The sequence below is a fragment of the Festucalex cinctus genome, chromosome 13 (assembly GCF_051991245.1).
Source record: "Festucalex cinctus isolate MCC-2025b chromosome 13, RoL_Fcin_1.0, whole genome shotgun sequence".
NCBI classification, from domain to species: domain Eukaryota; kingdom Metazoa; phylum Chordata; class Actinopteri; order Syngnathiformes; family Syngnathidae; genus Festucalex; species Festucalex cinctus.
Genome location: NC_135423.1, coordinates 19285001 through 19306853, shown reverse-complemented (window position 1 = coordinate 19306853; position 21853 = coordinate 19285001). Strand labels below are relative to the sequence as shown.

General features: G+C 39.7%; 2 protein-coding genes across 6 annotated transcripts in view; both read right to left on the bottom strand.

Annotated features, from left to right (window-relative positions):
* The window catches only part of dner (delta/notch-like EGF repeat containing), a 49325-nt gene extending 45821 nt beyond the window's left edge, over positions 1 to 3504 (bottom strand). The window contains exon 1 of the mRNA XM_077541998.1: positions 3077 to 3504. Within this exon, the coding sequence (XP_077398124.1) occupies positions 3077 to 3355 (279 nt within the window). The 5' untranslated portion in view covers positions 3356 to 3504. The remainder of the gene's footprint in view (positions 1 to 3076) is intronic.
* A 1950-nt stretch (positions 3505 to 5454) lies between these two features.
* The window catches only part of trip12 (thyroid hormone receptor interactor 12), a 34977-nt gene continuing 18578 nt past the window's right edge, over positions 5455 to 21853 (bottom strand). For 4 of the 5 annotated variants that reach the window (XM_077540735.1, XM_077540736.1, XM_077540737.1 and 1 more), the window contains exons 18-42: positions 21240 to 21393; positions 20050 to 20278; positions 19790 to 19908; positions 19035 to 19242; positions 17329 to 17429; positions 16936 to 17110; positions 16714 to 16855; positions 16447 to 16638; positions 16167 to 16318; positions 15918 to 16075; positions 15722 to 15795; positions 15418 to 15617; positions 14911 to 15038; positions 14595 to 14746; positions 12760 to 12902; positions 12520 to 12676; positions 12242 to 12340; positions 11683 to 11797; positions 11402 to 11556; positions 8755 to 8919; positions 8398 to 8562; positions 7428 to 7541; positions 7237 to 7331; positions 7050 to 7153; positions 5455 to 6946 (exon numbers count right to left, since the gene is read on the bottom strand). In XM_077540735.1, the coding sequence (XP_077396861.1) occupies positions 6750 to 6946; positions 7050 to 7153; positions 7237 to 7331; positions 7428 to 7541; positions 8398 to 8562; positions 8755 to 8919; positions 11402 to 11556; positions 11683 to 11797; positions 12242 to 12340; positions 12520 to 12676; positions 12760 to 12902; positions 14595 to 14746; positions 14911 to 15038; positions 15418 to 15617; positions 15722 to 15795; positions 15918 to 16075; positions 16167 to 16318; positions 16447 to 16638; positions 16714 to 16855; positions 16936 to 17110; positions 17329 to 17429; positions 19035 to 19242; positions 19790 to 19908; positions 20050 to 20278; positions 21240 to 21393 (3693 nt within the window). In that variant the 3' untranslated portion in view covers positions 5455 to 6749. The remainder of the gene's footprint in view (positions 6947 to 7049; positions 7154 to 7236; positions 7332 to 7427; positions 7542 to 8397; positions 8563 to 8754; positions 8920 to 11401; positions 11557 to 11682; positions 11798 to 12241; positions 12341 to 12519; positions 12677 to 12759; positions 12903 to 14594; positions 14747 to 14910; positions 15039 to 15417; positions 15618 to 15721; positions 15796 to 15917; positions 16076 to 16166; positions 16319 to 16446; positions 16639 to 16713; positions 16856 to 16935; positions 17111 to 17328; positions 17430 to 19034; positions 19243 to 19789; positions 19909 to 20049; positions 20279 to 21239; positions 21394 to 21853) is intronic. The other variant, XM_077540739.1, reaches the window with a different exon arrangement.

Sequence of the window (21853 nt, the reverse complement as noted above, 5' to 3'; positions counted from 1 at the left end):
AGTTTTTAAAAAAAAATAAAATAAATAAAAGGTACAATAAAATGGAAACACAAAAAATTACCCCAAAATGTCTTTGGAATTAAGTCAGAAAATATAGATTTAAAAAAAAAAAAAAAAAGAGGAAGAAGAAGAAGAAGAAGAAGAAGAAGAAGAAGAAAAACGTTCAAAAAGTAGCTATAAAAAATGATGAAGAAGAAATCCCAAAAATGTGTCCACAAAATTGCCAAAAATGTCAGAAAATTGATCGCAAAAAAGTAGAAAAAAATGACAAAAAATAGCCATAAAATGACGGAGAGGCAGGAAATTACCATAAAATGTCCATAAAATTGCCCAAAATGTCAGAAATTTGACAGAAATGAAAAGTCTTAAAATATATTAGAAATTACGGAAGCGTATTGCATTCACTTGGAAAAAAAAAAATCCTGTTTTTCTGACTATTTTTTGGGGGGGAGCTTTGTTTTTTTGAGTAACATTTTTTCTGTTTTTCTGAATATTTTTTTTTTCTGTTTTACTGAATATTTTTTTCTGTCATAAAAAAAATAATTCCGAAAAAGAGAAAAAAAAATTACTCCGAAAAACAGGGGGAAAAAATTATTCAAAAAAACAAACAAAAAAAAATATTCAAAAAAACAGAGCACCAACTTCTGTTTTTCAGAGTAATTTTTTTGGGACCTCTGAACTCCAAATGACTTGGTGCAGACCTGTATATATGACTTGATAGCTGATATTCCATACACGCCAGTGCAAGCCGTTGAAGTCACAGGGCGGCCATCTTGTTACGCTCACGTCGCAAGCAGACTGCTGTATAAACTATACGGTATACGTACAGATGAGACATATGCAGCTCGTTGGCAGTTACTATAAGGCCAGAGGCGGGGTGGGGTGTTTGTGCCGGGGTGGTCACTAAGATGGCCGCCCTGTGACTTCAAAGCCTTGCACTGGCGTGTATGGGCTTTCGGCTATCCAGTCATAAATACAGGTCAGTGGTCTGAAACAAGTCACTTGGAGTTCAGAGGTCAAAAAAAAAAATTACTCCGAAAAGCAGAGCACCGCCTTCTGTTTTTCGGAGTAATTTTTTTTTTCTGTTGTTTGGAATAATGTTTTTTTCTGTTTTTTGGAATAATGTTTTTCCCCCTGTTTTTCGGAGTAATTTCTTTTCCCCCGTTTTTCGGAGTAATATTTTTTTTCTGTTTTTCGGAATAATTTTTTTCTGTTTTTTGGAATAATTTTTTTAGGATGGAAAAAAATATTCAGAAAAAAATAAATAAATACTCAATAAAACAAAGCTCCCAAAAACATTAGTCAGAAAAACAGGAGATAATTTTTTTTTTCAAGTGAATGCAATACGCTTCCGTAAAAAATTACCACAAAAAAAAAAAAAACGTATGACAAAGGCTCGAAGAAAATGAATGTCTACCTTTTGGATGCTGCTTTCATATTTTTCTCTTGTGGTTCAGCTCTAATTAGCTCTTGTGTTCTGAGTACATTAGACTAACACTAACACACTTTTTCCTGCATCACGATAATGTTCAAATGTTTTGAGGCTCCAGACAGATTTTTTTTTTTTATGGCTCTCTTTTGACATAGTTGACTTAATTATTATTATTATTATTATATTATTATTAATTTAGGGCCCACTCAGTGAGTATGTAGCTCGCAGGTTGGCATTTGCTCATGCCTGGTCTATAAAGTGTCCCTTTGCCTTTCATATTATAGTCCTCCTACATGTCGTCATATTATCATCAGGTCACTCATGGTGTTTCAACTATAACTTGTGGATTGCTATTTAAAACAATTCAAAACCAATATACACATATGCAATGCAATCTGTTTTCTACACACACATACAAACAACTCGAGTGAGCATGTGCGCTAGCGCTCTTCCCTCCTGTTGCCACAGCAACGCAGTCCTTGCCTCCACGGCTCTGGAATGGCACATGCTCCCACTATATAAAGCTAACCCTTCTACAGTACGTGTGCAAATGTTGCTTTTGTTTATCACAAATGAAGTACTGTACATACATCACCACATCATAATAACAGCATTTTGCTCAAAATACTGTATTATGTTCAGGAAAAACCATAAAAAAAATAGCACATGCGTAATACTGCAAGTGATATTGTTAACATTGCAGCTAGACAGCTTTATGAAAGCTATATTTCACAGATATCCAACTCAAGGCACGGGGGCCTGATTCAGCCCAGCACATCATTTTTTTTGGTGGTCTAAAAAGATAAATAACGTGTCTACTAGAGGTGCAACGATTAATTGACAACTAATCACATACCAAACTAATCGATAATTATTTTTGATAGTCCATGACTGTTAAGATATCATTTATTAATTTAAAATTATCCAAATGCTCGGAATTTTAGCTCCCCAACAACAATTTAGTCCTCCATGAATGTGTACCGATGAACAAAATAAAACACTTGCTTTCACGTAATAACTACACCAGAAAATTGATCTTAATTGTGCACTATCAACTTGAAATAGAGTAATGTCCTGTTTTCGAAAAGAGGGATGGAAAGGTAAACTTTTATTTTTTAATTTTATTTTTTAATCTGAGTCACCAATTAATCGAAAAATAATCAGCAGATTAATTGATTAATGAAATAATTGTTAGTTGTAGCCATAGTGGCTATTTCAATTTTCCTGGTGAATGGATTTGTCTTTTCATTTGGGCAGAAAATCTGTAACAAAATGTGATTTTTTTTTTTCTTTCACTTTGGAAAGTGAATTGAACAGCTGACCACTCACATATTCGCTATTTTCCACTACTAAATTTCAAATTCAGTTTGTTGCAACAACAATAAAATGCTGGGTAGCATATTATGATGAGGTGACTTCTACACGATTTTTCACTAATGGCCCTCTGAGGGAGCCATTAGAATGTGGCCCATGATGAAAATGAGTTTGACACCGATGCTGATTACTTTTAACCTCTGGAGAACAGAACAAGCTCTCCAAATGAGGGACGCAGGATGATTGTTTTTTCTTATTAGGCTACACCAAAGACACCAGTGTTCTTCAGCATGTCTTTGTTTAAAAATGAAAACAACTTTAGGGACTGACCTCACAGTTACGTCCAGTGAAGCTCTGACCGCACGTGCAGGTGTACTCCCAGGTGTCCTCTGGCCTACTCGGAAACGGGAGGGCCAGACACAGTCCCCCGTTGAGACAGGGTCGACCTTCGCAAGGGTCCGGCCGAGGCGCAGCCCGAGTCGGCGTGGGCTCGGCCGGAGCCGGGGTGTCCGGGGCCAGTCGGAACGGGGAGGGGACGGCGCCGATGCCACAGATGAGGAGCGAGGGGAGAAGGAGGAGGGATAGGGTAGACGTGAAGCTTAAGCTCATCTTGATGCTCGTGTTCGACTGCTCTTCTGCTGGCTCTGCAGGAGTATGTGAGGGAGCTCGCTGGCAGAATGTGGAGCCTGCGCTGGGCGACACTGATAGCCGGCTGACTAGGAAGGTTGGGATGCGGGAGGAGAGCAAAACGAGAGAGAGAGAGAGAGAGAGAGAGAGAGAGAGAGAGAGAGAGAGAGAGAGAGAGAGAGAGAGAGAGAGAGAGAGAGAGAGAGAGAGAGAGAGGGCGCTCTACTCTGTACTGTTAAGCAGTGACGTCACACGCACCCACACTCACACCCCGCCCCCTCCGTAAACGCTCCATCTCTTGGCAGAGAGTCAGTGATGCTTTCCCCTCTCATTAAGTGTCGTCTCTGATTGGAGGCGGCCTTCCAACGAGGCTTAACAGTCTCACTTTGAGGAAGATGATGAGACACGCAATCAAAGAAATTGATTCAATCAGTCTGAATCTGAAATCACTTAAACAGAATCTGTTAGACAAAGTGAAGTCGGCTGCAAAATCTCAAGAATAAAAAAAGTAACATGCCTAGAAAAACATCCAAAGAACTGCAGACCTTGGCCTCAGTTAGAGTCAGTATTCACTCCACTATGCGAAAGATACTGGTCAAAGAAGGCAATTCTGTGGACTGATGAGTAAAATTGAACTTTTTTTGGAAGGTGTGCACCCAGTTACATCCGATGTAAAAATGGCACAGAATTTGATTTAAAAAACAAACAAAAACATGATTGCAAGAGTAAAGCATGGTGGTAGCACTGATGGTCTGGGGCTGCTTTGCTTCCTCAGGACCAAGAAAACTTGTCATTGACGGAAAAATGAATTCTGCTGTTTACCAGAAGATCCTGAAGGATAACATCTGGCCAAAAGTTTTTGCCCTGAAACTCAAGTGCTCTTGGACCATGTCATGCAGCAGGACTACAAATCGAAAAACACCAGCACAACCACCTCACAATGGCTCCAAAAGAACAAAAGTAAGGTTTTGGGTTGGCCAAGAATTGAGATGCTGTGGTGTGGCCTTAAACAGGCAGCTCATGCTAGAAGACCCTCTAATATGGCAGTTGAAACAATGGACTTGATGCACAAATAGCCGTGACGTGTTTCCGGGAAAATCTCTGAGTGCAACGCCCTTTCCGGTAGTGGCCATTGCAATTTGTTTTCCTTCAGAGAACCTCACCAGGTTGTGGACCCGTAGAGGAGCTACAATACATAATTTACACATATATATATATATATATATATATAAAGGAAAAAGAAAAAAAAACGGCTTGTATTTTTGTGTAGTAATCATTTTAAGCAATTACATCATTACCAGAGCGAAAGCCGTTAAAATTAGGGCTCTGGGAGATCTAATTATTAGTTTTAAAATTCTGATAGACAAAGTGTTGTGGCAAGGAGCGGCCCCTGTTCTTTTTGAGTGGGTTAAGGATTTGGGATTAGAGTTTTACAGCACATTAATAGTGCGTTCCGCTGAAGTACCCCTGCACCAGAAGGTTGGGTGCGCTCATCCGGTGAATGCGGAAATCATTCTGGAAAGAGTGATCCAAAATTCCTACTCGCCATTAGATGAAGGGGGTAATTATTTTTTCAGTGTTATAAAGACATACTTCACTTATTTAGCCCATTATAGCAATAAAGTTAATATTTTGTCTATAATTAATTTGATACTTTCATTATTTTTCACGTACAATTAGTACCTTTAAAAACACATTTTGCAACTTGCTGTCGACTGTAAATGACATCACAAGGGCTCAGGTAACCAATCACAGGTCACCTGTTTTCTAGGTTTGGTCGTGTGACATTTACAAGCTGAGCTGTGATTGGTTACCTGAGCCCTTGTGATGTCGTTTTCAGTCGATAGCAAGTTGTTGTGTTTTTAAAGGTACTAATTGTACATAATGAAAATATAAAATTATAGGCAAAATAATGTTTGACTGCCAAAAATGGCTAAGTAAAGTACCCTTTAAGTTTGTTGGCAGTATTTCCAAAGGTTTGGTGACTATGCCCACCAATGTTGTCTCGACTTGTCACACTTGAGGGACTTTGAAGGAGGCACTGACCTAATCGAGTGAAAACAATAAGCAACCACCAAACATGAGTCAAACAGTTAACTTTATTTATGTTCAGGTAAAAACATGAACCTGATGCAGTAAATTATTGCAGATCTTAGAAACCAGCACATGAACGATTGGGCCAGGAAAGCAGACAGTGGCGCCCTCCCCTGGCCACGGACTGCAGGTGCACACCAGTTTGTTCCAAGCCAGCAGTGCAAGAAAAGAAAAAAAAATAAAAAAAAAAATAAAAAAAAACACTACAGCAAGAAATGAAGACCATAGGGGGGAAATGAAAAAAAAATAGGAAAACAGAAAAGCAGTCATTCTCACCTCAAACAGGGTGTGAAACTGCATATAAATTTGACTCCATAAATGAACTTGAAATGCTATCTGGCCATGAAACAATAAAATGAGACCAGTCAAAATTTTGTGCCCAGCTACATTGTGTTGAGGGTTGCTCGAGATAACCCTACTAAGGGCCCAACAGAAAGACGGTAACTGTAAGCAAAATAAGAGCAAAACACCTGAACCAGATCAACGCATTGGTAACAACTTTCCATCTGAGCTGAAGCTCTTGATAAAAGGTGGAGGCCAGAATACAATCCAACTTAGTTAAGGAGGGGGGAGAAGAAGGAAAAAAAATAAAAAATAAGAAGGTAATATGCGCTCTTCACTACCCACATTCAACCAACTGTAATTTAAGCAAGAACGAACGCGAACCAAGAGTGAACACGCACGCAGACAAAACGGGTTGGAAACAGCTGGATGTTGGGTGGCAACAAAATAAGGAGAATGCAGACGGACAAATGGAGGAAGATGACTAGAACAAAGAGCTATTCTATCAAATGTATAGAATGAGCAAAGTCTGCAAATTTGTCTGTACAAATGATCTTTGGAGCTAAAGTAAACCTAGCTTGCTTGATGGACCCTCCCCACCCTCCCCTCGCTGTCCACTTTGGAGAGGAGACATCCCTTTTTCTTTTTTTTTCTTTTTTTTTTTTTTAAATATCACACAGCAATGCAATTTAAAATATCACCCAGATGTTCATCATTTTTAACATTACTCAACTACTGATATAGGTTTAACTCTTTTTATGTTTTAACATCTGTGTCATGGAACACCTGTCTTTTTTTTATTTATTTTTTTTATTCTTTGAAATATTTTTTGAGAGTCGGGGCAGCAAATATATATTTAAAGTTTTTCTGCAAGCTGCTTCTCTAACAAGAAGGCTGTACATGAAGCCTTAATGTATGTGATTACAAAAAAACAAAACAAAACTTAGAAGTGATGATTTCAGTCGCTGAAGAAGGCATCTGAATGTGAGATGTGGGGAGATCAGGAAAGGTGGAACGACTGCTGGCCCTCGCGGGCTGCCGTCAACAGTTTCTCTCGCATGATCTCAATGCTGGAGTAGTCAGGCAGCTTCAGGTAGTTGACGCAGGTCATAACTGAAGGGAGGAACTCATCGGGGTTCTCCGTCGACTCGAACGTCTTCCTCACAATCGTCAGAGGGGGGTTCAGGCTGCGGAAACCTGAGCGACACAGGGCGGTCTAGTTAGCGGCGCTGACATAGTTCGGACACGCTTGGCATTTTTATAGCCGGAAACGTGAGGGAATGCGCGTGCGCTGACTCACCTCCAACGGGCAGTCTTGGGCTTCCCGTGACAAACTGCAGAAAAAGTCTCTGTTGCTCGGCGTCAAAGCTGCTCAACACTTCAAACAGGAACCGCACTGCCCGGCTGTCGGGTGAGGTCAAATATTACGTCCTCAAATACATTCAACATTAAGACAAAATGAATGACCAGGATAGATGCAAGTTCACCTGTCATGTGTGTAGCCGTGATCCGGCCGACAACACTCCATCAGCGTCTTGACGTCCCACGTCTCGGATTTACTGCCGCACAGCAACTGGTCAAGCTACATGGATGGACGAGCACAGTTGACGATGAGACGGCAAGGTCGGCAACTAACGTGCTTTTACTGACATGGTAAAATTTGGGGGTTAGTGCTTACCTCTTCTGGATAGAAATACTGCAGGTGATGTAGTGGGAAGACCGACTCGAAGCCTTCCCTAAAAGACTCAAACTGCCTTGATACTCCTTCATTCAGAGTCCAGTACACCACCAACTAGCAGAGACAAAAAGCAGTGTCGTTATTTTATAGGGTTTCTGCATGTATCAAGAAATGTAATTTAATGCCATTTGGAATCCTTTAATTTAATGGCTAGGTCGTACAACATACAGACGCGCGGCACATGCACGGTTTATGTTAGGGATTACATGAACATTAAGTCACGATTCATTACACGTCTGTTCTAAATGTGCAATAAAACATTTGTTTCAACATGTTTTTCCATACTCAACATAAAGTGGACAAATATAGTTACAAAATATAAATGTGGTGGTATCTTAGTTCATTGATGAAGTGCTTTTATAGTAATTCATAATTAATGAATGTTAAGATATACTAAACAGTTAAAAGGACTGTGAAACTGAGTTATACATAAATTGAGCTTATTATCTGCCACTAGGCGGCATTAGTGTTTCATGTCGCAAAGTGAAAGGAACAGTAAATTTTTCTTCTCAAATTCATAGCAATTTGCATTTGGAAAATGAAGCAACTTGTGGAATCCAGGCCATTTTGTTAATTGTTAATTACAAATATTCTATTTATTATTGCTAAATTGTGTTATAGTGACTCCTTTGCGCAACTTGTGGAAAATGAGGCGTGAACGGTACCATAATGTTTTTACAACAGTTGTATTTAAATTTCTAATGCCTCTGGATATCGTATTTAAGGCTTTTTAAATGCCATTTAAGGGCTTAGTTTGAGCAAAATCCATTTTCCATTTCCATTTCCTGATTTAGGTCAACAAGGAGGCAAAATGCATCTTGTTCCTAAACGAGCCACATGTTTTATTCTTGCTTAAGCACTGGAAAAGAAAAAAAAAGAAAAAAGAAAAAAAAGTCAAGTGATGCCATACCCTGAGATACTCCTCAAGATTGTAGATCGTGACAGGCACGTCTTTTCCACCCTTTTTCAGCTCAATGTTGGGGAATCCTGGAAGTGTAAAGTCCAACCCCAGGTCCTCCACTGAGCAGCCGTTCATATTCAGGCTCTCCAGCGCCTGTTGTAATGCCTCCCTCGTCTACACACAAATACATGAAATGGTTACTCGTTTGTCAATGTGGAATACTTTGGAAAGACCAATCAAAAAGCTACTAAGTTATACACAACACAAGGTCCATATTAGGAGCGTAACAAACAGAAATCAAAACAAGCTGAAAAATCACATTCACCTGATTCATTCTGTAAAAATGAAAAATACCAGTAAGTTTACCTGTGAACGATCCTGTTCAAGCCTCTTCTTCTGGCGAATAATATCCTCCAAGTGCAGGATGGATTTTGCAACATCAGGATCAATGTTGACCAGGTCATGGGAGTTTATAGACGTCTCATGCCGCAACATCCACTTATAAAATGGCAGCCCCAGCGGCAGGTCCAGCTGGTAACAATACAAGCATTAATTTATTTGGGGAACAATTCAGGTACTACCAAGAATGGCATGTTTGAACCCTTATAGCAGGGGTCCCCAAACTACAGCCCGCCTTCACATTTGGCCCGGCCCCCTGAACAATACCAGTGCCCCCCACCTCCCAAACTTGGGGGGGGGGGGGAGGGAATAAATAAAGAGCTCGGCCCTGCAGTCTGACGTTGCTTCCCGTCGTTATCAACGCGCACTTTTCACCGAGTTACACAATGGTTAATTGATGGTCATGGATTGTCAATGCTGCTTGTCAGTTACTTGCACATTGACCGACACTCCATTCTTACGCAAGTCCGTGCATGCTGTCGAGTTGCGCCGGGAGTGACGTCATGTAGCTGACACGTTCGGCCTTCGGAGGACCTAGTCTTGGCGTGCGTGAAGTTGGACACAGGCAACGATGCAAGCCTCGATTAATTACAAGTACTGAGCACCGACTGAATGTTTCTGTCCGTTGATCGGGATGAGAAAAAGAGTCCCTCTCGTTTTTGTCTCATTTCGGGTATTTTTCGAGTCATCATTCGCTCAACATGCAGAAGCACTTGGCGAAAGCAGGGTGTCTCAACTAGGGGAATCGACGGGAGACTTAAGTGCCCAACACTGAATGCAACTATCCCGCCACAATATGGCCAGCTGCAGGACAAGACAACACAAATCGCCTTTTTTCATTAGCGTTAGCGCAAACTTTGAGATGCGCGAGGAGCTGACAGCCATCCAGGGGACAGACAAACACAAGTATGGTCACTTTTCCAACTTGAATGAGTGGGCTCTGGGTGGTGGGACGGTGTGGTAAAGTCGCTTACCTTCGATGCAGGCAGCGTGGGTTCGCTTCGACACTCAGGAGACATGTTTTTAATGTGTGCGTGTTGGTGTGAGTGAGTGTACTAAAAAAAACGAATGAGTAATTCTCATACATTTGCTGACATTTTATTATATTTATTTTAGAAAACAAATATAATAAAAATCTTCTGTGATAAAATCCAACACCACAAATAGTGGTGAAGGTAGTGAAATATTTTGTGCTACATGCAGGTGCTGTATCACTTATGTTTGATTTCTTAGCCTGCTTGCTTTGTGATTTTCACTGGGAAGTAGATGAGAGAGAGAGTGGCAAACTGGTGCCTATAAGCCAAATGGAACCTAAAAGTTTGAGAGGCTGTTCATATTCGTCATTTAAGTAAGAGAGGTTCTGCTTTGACAAGTAAATTGAAATTTTACCTGTTAAGATTGTGCACGGCACAACAAAATGTTAATGTTCCATGGCCAAGACTTTAATGTTAATATTTGGTTATATGTGGCTTCCTATAAAACAATAAATGTTTACGTTTAGGCACCCCTGCAATCGCCGCGCTTTTTTTTTCTGTTACAATCTGACCCCGGCCACCCATCAGAAAAGGGAAACGTTATGTGGACCTCACAGGAAAAAGTTTGGGGACCCCGCCTTACACACTGTTCATCTTTCATGGAGAGACATGTTCCCCGTCAATTTTGACATAGGCCAAGAATTTTACTCATAATTGGCTACATCAATTGTTGAGTTCAAGATCATATCAAAAATGTTTTTTTTTTTTTTTTCATATGAGCCAGGGTCTGATTTTGAGCATTCTTGCCAGCTCAAGTGCTCCTCCAGTGGCCATGGGAGGGAAGATCCAGCCATAGGTGTCATGCTAGGATGGGATTTACGTTTCATACGCATTTCCAAAAATAATCATGTCACTTTACACACACTTGATCATTGCTTCGAGATTTATTGGTAAGAGGTGCAGGCAGTAAGTTGTGCTAAGCTGTGTTAAGGTTAGCTGGAGAACTTCTACTTATATTGAGTTAAGTTTAACCGGGCACAGTTTAGTGGAAAGTGCGTTCCTCCAGTGAAGTAGTCATGAGACGGTACTGTGACAGTGAGGCATTATTGAAAATGTACAAAACTGTGAGCTGTACTTCATGGAAAGGCATAAAACAGGCACTCACACAAGCATCATTCGCAAAAATGTATACACCAACTAACGCATGTCGTCTACAAGCATCAGAGTGCATACTAACTAGTGATGATTATGGTAGCATTTTTTTTTTTTTGGGGGGGGGATTAATGTTAACACGTTAATGTTTTTCAGATGAAACTGAATGCAGATATCCCCATTCTTTTTTTTTTCCTTTTATTTTTGTGTATTCCTCCATAGCAATGAAGTCTACAATGAGTGAATGCCTGCATCTGCAACAAATGTCCTTGCGGTAAACATTGACAGTGGCCAACGCAAATATGGTAACTAAAGATTGAAATGTTTAAATATTTTCATGTTTATGTATTTTGTATAAATTTTAAAAACATCACATTTCAGACATATTTTTACGAGTAGAACACAAAAAAAAATAGTTTGAATTCAACATGAACAGTATGTTAACATGTAAAGGGGTCAGCAAAAACACAGAATGACTAATTTCTCACCAGTCTGAAGTCCATGATGGCTTTGGCCATTAGCTTCCCCAAGAAGCGGAACTTCATTTTGATTTTGGCTATGTGTGCTGGTTTGGTTGTTCTGCCAAATGGAACCGCAAAGAGTCCTCTGGTACTGAACATGTACTTCGTTCCTTCTTGGCTTCCTATTCCAACGGAAACATGGAAAACGTGAGGTAAACGTGCCAGCACATTTTGCATACCCAGCAGCGATTTCACTAACAGGTGATCATGTTTCCTTAGAACAAACAATGCATTGTATAGGGTCGCACCTTTCGGATTCGTCAGAGTCACCTCTTCACCCCTCCACAGACCGAGGTCAGCCCGCTGGAGCTCTTGAGAAACTAGAGCGTAGAACTCCAGAGTGGGACCAAGACCTGTGCCCACCTGGAGAATGAAAACAGTAAATTTAATAATGCAATGCAAAAGCAGTTGTGTGAGAGTCAAAGTATAAAAACGGTATAAAAATATTTCAAGACTGAGCACAAGAACACGTGTTCTGCTCTTGCTTTACTTGATGTTTTTCATTTGGTTGTTTTATGTCCTACAAGTAATTTGAATTGAAATATTTTGCTTAATGTTTTTCATTAGATCCTTTCATATTTATATCCTAAACAATTGAAATATTTATCGATATTTAACAAATACTTAACACTAATATAATAGCGCAGGTTCGTAAGAGTATTTTGACCTATAAAATTGGATTACATCATATCCATAACTCAACAGAGAACTTTCTCGTAAACTGCCATCCTCATGTACATTAACACAGAACGAATTTTAGGCTAAGACGTTTTTAAAGTCCACTGCTGCGTCAAAAAGTTCAAGTACCTCATTCTCGTACTGAATCTCCAACATTGCACGCGAACTACCCAGGTCCTGCATCACAGACTCCGCCTGTTTGAGCAGCTCATCTCGGTTTATCGTCCTCTGATCGAGTGGAACACAAAATCACATTTTAAAGCATTTTAAAAAGAGACAAGGAACACAAACAGAGCTGAAGATAAAACATTAAGTCTGTCAAGTCTTTTTTTTTTTTTTTTGGAAGGATAAATGTGACAATGGTTATGAGGTATTATAACAAGTTACAAGATTAAAGAAAAGAACACCTTTTTCCTGTCAAGACGTGGTGCAACTCTGCTGTCCTGAGAATCTGACTGATTAATCTCAGGGTTTGTGTCTAGTAAACGCTGCATGGCTCTGTCGCGATCAAATGCAGTCACGTAGAACAACATCTGCCGTGTATCAAATGGGAAGAAGAAAGGGCTGCACAGAGAACACAACATGAGAACATGGTCCAATACCAATTTGCAACTACTACGACACAAGAGAAAGGGAGAAACATTTACCAAGTCTTTCCGAGCTCGATGAGCCAAGTTGGGATGTTCCCCGTCATAATAACAAGGGGGTCTTGGAGCTGACGGTTGGCTTTGGCAGTCAGCTTACTGTTAATGAACTCACTGGTGGGAATGATTTCCTTACACACAGCATTCTGAAAAAAAATAAAATAAAAAAAATAAAAATAAATAAAAAATAAAATAAAATTAAACATGACAAAATATTTTGTTAGTGAGCACTAAAATGCCATTTGAAGGGGCCATATGGAAAATCAACTTTTTAACGTTCTGATACATTCCCTTTGGTAGCAGTGGGATTAAACATTAGAAACATGGCTTTAGTGCTTCGTGAAGAAGTGGCATGGTATTTATGTTTTGAGATGTGCCTGCTGCCCCCGACACTGTGGGATTTGTTTCCGCAAGGAGACACAAGTGGCGTGCCGCTGCAAGGTCACGCCATCGAACAAGGCACAAAGAAACGGCAGATCAATGCTTCACAGTTTACCACAAGATTGGCTCGCCATTGGCCCAGCATTTTTACGTTTGCAAGATCCGCCCCCCAAAACAAGCCAATTTCACCACAACAAAAACTGTAATGGCTTGATTCTTCAGCCTTGGGATATTTTGCCAAATTCATGCCATAATCATTAAGAATACTGGTAACTATTTCAAACTTAAAAAATATGTCTCCTTTAACCTTTGGTGTTTTTTGGGGGGTTTTGTGTATTTACAATAGGACTTTATGAGGGCTTTTTGCTGATAGGTTAGCTTATCATAGGTGTCTTCTAATTGTACTTACTTAAATTAAGACCGTCCTTTGATCTCCCTGGAGCTGATCATTGGTTGAGTCTTTGTCATTCTGACTATTCTTCGATTCATTAAAATGGTTTTCCATTTTCTTCCACCTCTCTTGGGTTGTGCTTTTAGTTTAAACCATTGGATATCATTTTAGCACGCCTTTGTTATCCCTTCTCCAATATATATGTATATATATATTTTTTTTTTTATCAAAGTACCCAGTTCTTATGAACAATGTCTGGAGCGACCCATTTTTTTCTCAGGTTTTCAAAGAAAAATACATGCATAATGTGCTGGCTTGATCCTGATTCATATCCTTTTTTTTTTTTTTTTTTCCCCCACAGATATAATTACCTCCCTAATGGAACACCCCACAATTTTTTTGAACACGCTCCTTTCAATTTAATATTCAATTGGACAGACTCAGGAGCATACATAATGTTGGGTCTGTTAGTTTTCTATGATTCTACTATGCCCACTGGTAAATTATTTGCCATTTTGTAATATAATTTCTATCAAAAACAGTGATTGCTCTGGTTAATTATGTTAGACAGTTTTTTTTTTGTTTTGTTTTTAAACAGACTTAAACTTGACTTTATTGATCCCTTTGGGATGGCTCCCTCTGGGAAATTTACATGTCCAGCAGCAATGAGAACAGATAATAAAATAAAAAATATTTAAGAATAATAAAATAATAATAAAATAATTCAATCAATCAATAAGGTTATTACACCAGACATTGAATTAATAATAGTAAAATAAAAAATAATTCAATCAATCAATAAGGTTATTACACCAGAGATTGAATTAATAAGAATAATAATAAGAAGAATACTAAGAATAATAAGAATACGAAGAAGAATAAGAATAAGAATACGAAGAAGAAGAAGAATAAGAATACTAAGAAGAATAAGAATAAGAATAAGAAGAATAAGAATAAGAATAAGAAGAATAAGAATAAGAATAAGAATAAGAATAAGAAAAATAAAAAATACAACCGTAAAGAGTCACAATTTTTTTTTTTCTCCTCTTAATTGCTGGGGACTTACGTCATACAAGTAGAACCAGTATCTACTGATGGAGTGCAGAACCCTCAGCAGCAGGTTGACATCTAAAGAGGGGTCATCAAAGGTTATGCTCTCTGGAGGCTCGGAAATGAGGTATGTCTCTAGGGGATTGATGACGCTGGGACACACACCATCTGGAAATAATAGATAACGGCTTTGTTATATTTACATGTTAAAATACAGTAACATTTGCCCTTGTAAAACCTGGGAGTGATTTCTAAGACATTGTTCAAGTGCAGATTAATCTTTAACGGACTGAGGCAAATGCCCTGCACTGTTAAGCTTTGGAGAAACTCACCATGCCACAGCTCATCCTGCTTCTTGGCATTGCGAGGCGAGGTTTTCGTTGGTGCAGTCTGAGCTCTGCCCCTCTTCCCCCCCACAGTGTCTTTGCTGCCGTCCTCATCCTCTCTAACGGGCTTATACCTGAGAGTAGGATCAAATCAGGTGTTTAGCTTGAACAGGGGATGTTTAATGTTCAACTCCATCCTGGACCACAGAGAAATTTAAGGATGCTGGGACCGCCGTTGACAATTGTCACCTAGTGAATCATGTGACCATGACAAAAGCTTTCATAAAATGTAATGCCTCATGTTCTATAAATATAAGTTTCAGAGGTACTAAACAAAGCAGCAATTAGTAGTATAATAAGTATCCATACACTCATTGAGTTGAGTTCATGCAAGTTGAATATTTACTGAATTTTCATTGAATATTCATTGTATGTCTAAGGGTAGAACAGATTTTCCTCCATGTGGCACCCAAGCTAAAATGAGTTTGACACCTCTGCATTAGAAAAACTTACCATATTGTGTGTGTTTTGGTCCAGATGCCTGCTCGCCCGAGAGGGTTTGCTTCATCGTCTGTGGACTCCCTTTCTTCTTCTGCCTGAAGGCTGTACTGTCGCACAGCCTGGTAAACTGTCATGTTGTATGGCAGCAAGTGGTCACCAATGTAGAACTGTAGTCTATGGCGTACACTGCCTGAATTCAAGAACTGTGCAGCCTACATAACCAGAAAGATTACATTAGGGTCAACGCCAAAAAACAATAATAATAAAAATAAAAATAGGTTTTGCATGTGCATTTTGCATCGAGTTGTTCATATACCAGTGACTCATCTATTTCATCATCCGAACCATCATCATCACTGTCTTCATCCTCTTCTCTGATTCGGCCATACCCTGCACACGAGAGTGCACAAGAACTGGTTACAGCTCAGTTACACAGCAGAGGACCATGAAGAGAAAGTATAAATCAGCTGCTGGCCTCTTCATCAGCAAATGTGGATAAGCTTGTCACTCACCTCGGACAACAAGGTATCTCTCGATGGCTTGCACCAGGGCTAGGGGGTCTATCTTCACAGGGCCTCCTTTCCACTGTTTAACATTAGTGCAGTCTGGATGCCTCTGCAACTGACACTTGAGCTGGTGTGTGTTGAAGAACTTAAGTGCCTGCGAACCTCTAGAGAAGCATACTCATTTGATTAAATTCATGCGTAGATTTGACAATTTAGGGTTAAATGAAATGATGATTAAAAGATCAACCAACTGACCTGCTCCCATTGCCATTCCCACTGGGAAAATCATGCACTTTGACAGGGAACTGCTCCATTTGACTCAGACAGCTGTTCATTTTATGAACCAGTGCCAGGAAAGGCCCATTTTCTGTTGGGTCCAGACAACTTACAGGCTCTGTTCCTGGAACCTGTTCACCATATGACAGGATGACATCAAATTGGGGTTCCTTAAATTTAGATTCTGTATAATTATGCAAATAACAACAAATTTGGTTGCATGCTGTAAGCGTTCATAAAATAAGGTAACTTTTCCCACCGTGCAGCCAATAAAGACATGGAGGAACCGTTTGAGTCTAAAGTCCCGACTTAGCAAGTCCCGGTCTGTGTGGGAGGTGAGGTAAAGCAGGAGCTGCTTCACCAGCCCACTGTGTTGGATCTCAAAAGAGGACACATCAGATTCGGACACAATACTGGAGATCGCCGAAAGGCACTCCAAACCACCATCCACCTATTCAACAGAATGTAAAATGTCAGACACCTTAACTGTGACTATATAATGTAAAAGAAAAGGTGTATGCTATACCTGCAGGTTGAGCTGCTCGGTAGCTGTGCAAAGTCTCTGAAGTACATTCAGTGCAGGATTGCTGCCATCCACATTTTCAGAGTTGAAGTACCGCTCTACAAACTTGTTGGCCTGTTCTTTGATCCAGGCCTTGATTTTATCTCTGCCAAAACACGGAATTAAACATTAGCGCACACAGAAACCCATGATTCCTCATTAGATCAATTATTTATTTGATCATACCTGTTATTTGAAATTGAGTCTTTGGGAGGTGCCCTTGCCAGGCCACTCACCCCGGCTGTGCGTGAGGGCTCAGAGTTGGCATTATTGGTTTGAGCACCCAGTTTTCCCCAGGTCTTGGGATTGAGACTGGCCAAGAAGGATGATTTGGGTGACTGAGTACTTGTGGGGCTTTTAGCTGTTGAAAACACATATGTACAGCACATCCGGTTAAGAACATGAAAAGAAAAAAGAAAAAAACGCACAGAATTTGACGGCATCACAAATATTCTATTATTTCTAACAAATGCTGCAGCTTGTGTAGTGTGTACACTGCAATATTAAACACTTGACAAACTAATACTCACAGAAGGTAGTCAGAGTAGTAAGTGTGAGCCAAACGTTAGAGCAACTTACCCTGATTGTCTACTTTATCATCGTCCCTCGGTGGTGAGTATTTAGGCCTTCTGGGCCCCCTTTTCGGTAATCGCTTTCTCTTCAGGACATCGCTTAGCCTCCTGAGAATAGACAACAGGAGCACAATGAGTATGGTTATAATTGTGACAGATATAAAAGAAAACTTAAAACACTTGCTGTCCAAGACCTGTTGACACTTCTGAAGAAAAAGTAAACTGTTTCTGAAAAGGTAGCCATTTGTGTTGATATGGAAAATTGCACCATGCTCGTTGTTGGTTCGCTTCCCATTCGCAACGCAATCCCAAACTCAGAAGACCCTGAAGCTTTGTAAGCTTTTTCGAACATGGTTTTGCCTGTTAAATGTCATATTTTCTGAGCTTATTTAATATATATATTAAATTGCAATTTTGGTTAGAAAAACTGTATGCTTCAGTGTATCAGTTTTTTTTTTGTTTTATTTTATTCAAGTGCATTTTTTGTTAAGACGGATATTCCATTTTATTTGTTTTTGGTGGTTTTGATAACTTTGGATATTGGCAATTTTTTTCCCATTATATAATTAAAATTTTAAAATCTCTCAAGAAACGATAGATGGCTAGATGGATGGCTGGATGGATAGATAGATGGATAGATAGACAGACACGCATATACATATACATAAACATATATATACACATACATATGTTTTGTTGAATATTTTTCCATCAAAAATGGATGTTAAAAAATCGATTCGGCTGCCTAGTGAATCGATTCGAGAATTGCGTGCTGCAGTATCGCGATATATTGCCGAATCGATTTCTTTTTAACACCCCTTTATATATATATATATATATATATATATATATATATATATATATATATATATATAAATATAAATAAATAATCACCAAATAATATCACCAAACACGAGCTCTCGAATCTGCAGTTATGACACACTGCTTATCCGCACACCTCACATCACCGCCAAAACGGGTGCAAAGTGTCACACACTCGTAGAACAGGATCTGTAAGCGTGAGTGTTGCGAAATACTCCGACAGCTCTGGGGGTTAAAATTTAGCAAACTTTTTGTTCTCAAACACACGGACACTAATCATCAGTTACAAATGCACAAATGTGCTCTTCTCAACCACTGCTTAATGAAGAAGAAGAAGAAGGGGAGAGAGAGCGAGAGAGCGAGAGAGCGAGCGAGCGAGAGAGCGAGAGAGCGAGCGAGCGAGAGAGCGAGAGAGCGAGAGAGCGAGAGAGCGAGAGAGAGAGAGAGAGAGAGAGCGAGAGAGCGAGAGAGCGAGAGAGCGAGAGAGCGAGAGAGCGAGAGAGCGAGAGAGCGAGAGAGCGAGAGAGAGAGCGAGAGAGCGAGAGAGCGAGCGAGAGAGAAGAAAAAAAGCGAGCCGCGCGCGCACACTTTTGCACCTCTTTTCGCACCTAAAGAACCTGAGGCGTATTCTGGTAGAGCCGGCGCTGATGCGTATCTGTAGCTCCATGCAAGTTCCCGATAGACATGACATCTATTGTCCAATCAGATGCGGCCGACGGCCACCATGAAATGGGATGAGCGAGCCGCTGATTGGACAATGTTTCAATTAAAAGTTGTTGTAGAAAATATATCAATCTGAAAATAAATCTCAAATGTTCTATCATAATAAATCAGTCCACTGATCATTTAAAAAGAACCTGCAATTCGCAAGGAACATCAAACTCTACTCACCCTTGTGGACTTAGGTCCAGTGAGTCATCCATGCTGTGTTGGAAGCTAGGAGAACCCAGGTCAGGAGCTGCATTATTTGCAGCCGTGGTGGATGTAGTGCTGATGGTGGTAGTACACAGACTAGTACTACTACTGGAGCAAGCCTTGGGGGGACTAGTAACTAGAAAGCTCTCAGACTCTGCCAAGTTTTTAACCTGATGCATTACACCTGTAGAGGAATGTACAAGATCAGGTCATATACCCTTATAACACAACAGAAACAACCTTAGCACATTACGTATAAAATGAGTCAATTTGAGTTGAAGGTTCTGAGAAAACTGTTACCATCTCTAAAAGATAAATCAAGGTCCTTCGTGTGCTTGCATTTAGCAACTGAAATTCCAAATGCCTGAAAAAAACAGTGTCTAAAGCCAATTAAGCTAGCTCTCATCTGTTACCCGCTATGACCTCAGTGTTTACAGTGACAAACCAGCTTGTCAACAACCAAAAATATTTACTAGTTTAAAATGGCAAATGAACTGGTATGAGAGAACTTTAGGGGCGAAATGCGACCATTTAAGGGCCCACTGGAGCCCTGCATAAAAACAAAAAATTGGGGGATAATGCAATGACTTTGTGAGGGATTTTTCTTACATGTGACCTTGTGGCTTTGTACACTATGAGTGACTTGAATTTTAGCCATGGCATTCACAAAACAAAGACAGAATTAGAATAGTTTATTTTAAACATTATGCAGAAAAATGAGAGAAACTTACCTTCTCTCCTGAAATAGACACTAAAGACATCAGGAAGCTTCTGCATCAGGATCTCAGCCATCTGTAGAGAACCCACTACAATCTTCAAGTCCTGGCTGGATAGCATGGAGGCAATGTGACTGGGGAAGGAAAAATACAAAAAGACAAGTCAGTCGTCTTACAAAGAAAAATAATTATCACATTAATTAGTGTGCTCCTTTTTATGGCACCTTCTAAATTGAGTTTATTCATAAAATAAAATCAACAGCCCAGATAAATACCTGGACACTGCATGGTTCCTCAACACATCCTTCAGCAACTCTGCATCAGCAAAGTAAATGATCCTGAGGATGGCTCTAAGGCACTTGTGTCTAACTGCAGGTCCAGCAGAGGAGCTGTACACTTCATACAAGACCCCGAATAGAGTTTTAATAAAACATTTTGCCAGTTCAGGATCGTCCTTCATCAGCTGGGCCCGTGCATCTTCTCTCCTAACTTCCTGGTGGCTCCCTGGAGAAAAGGGCAATGCTATTTTATAAATATGCTTGGAAAAAAAAACAAAAAAAAAACATGAGTCTGATGCTGATACAGCTCAAATGGACTACATAACTGAAATAAATGCAACATGTAGGCCTGACACATTTTTCCAGACTTAAAAATTTTCCAGACTTAGTTTTCAAAGTACATTTGTGGCTAAAATTGAGTTGACAAGATCGTTGCTGGATACATGTGAGATTTTTATAATGAAAAATAGGCAGCTTGCCATCAAGAAAGGTTTTCCAACTGATCTGATCAATATCCGCCTAAATAAAAGCCAAATGAATAAAACAATGTCTTGACGTGTTTGTATAAACGTGCAGCACTTTCATGCAACTCTGCACCAGTATTGGAGGGGTAGAGCATCTCAGAACGCTTATCTCACTGTCAATTCTGGCACTCGAAATGGACCACAACAGGCCGGTCACCACTAAGTTCACAATGGACACAATGGTGCATAAACAAGCAATGAAATAGTACGAAGGGCACAGCAGACAATAGCTGTTAGCCAATGTGCAGTTAGCATTAATGCTAAATTGCCATTATTGCTACAAATGCAGGTCACAAATGCGAAAAAGAGTTGTGTGCCTATGATGACCCAATGGGACAAATGCTAATCAACAGTTTAAACGGGTTTCAATGCCGTTCCACCCTCAGTGTTTACGTGTGTGAGTGAATTATCAGCTGGTACACCAGCAGGCTGACTGACGGAAGAGGCACCAAAGCATTGCGAGTAAATGTTCATGACGTATGTAAACAAACATACACGTAAATGAGAGTCTGAAAAAAACTACGGAGTCCATTTTTTTCTTATCGAACGATAATCAATATAGTAATTGTCATGACAGGTCTAGCACCACGTGTTTAATTTACAAAATATACAGCACACTGTCCTTTTTGATTTAGAAACTTGATTAAAACTAAAAATGATTACCAGAGTTGGGATTTGCAAGTGGATTTGGCTTCCTCTGGATAGCACGTGCTGTTCCGGTGTCTTCATTGATCTGCTGCATAGAGTTAAAATCAATTGTATACACACGACCCAGCGTTGACAAGCTGATCTCATCTTCCCCATTCTGGTGAGCTGTCTGTAGGACAAGTTAATCGCCATAGACAGCAATAATTAGAAGTTTATCAAAATGTATGTAGGATTTCATCATCATACAATACACTATCAAGTAGGGGTGTGAATTGCCTAGTACCTGACGATTCGATTCGTATCATGATTCACAGGTCACGATTCGATACCGATTAATCCCGATACGAATTTATAAGTCGATTGTTGCGATTTTTTTTCATTCAAATTTAGAAAATACTAATCAGTAAGCTTGTAGAGTAAGATTTATATGAAAATGTATTATTTATCTGAAATTTCAGTCTTATAGAGGTTGTAATCAGTTTCATGTTTGAACAGCATTAAAATAAAATATTAAGGCTTAATGTTCCGTTCATATAACATTCTTCCATGCTCAAGGTGTGAATCCTTAAAAAAAAAAAAAAAAATCGATTCTGCCGATTATTGAATCGATTCGAGAATCGCGCGATGTA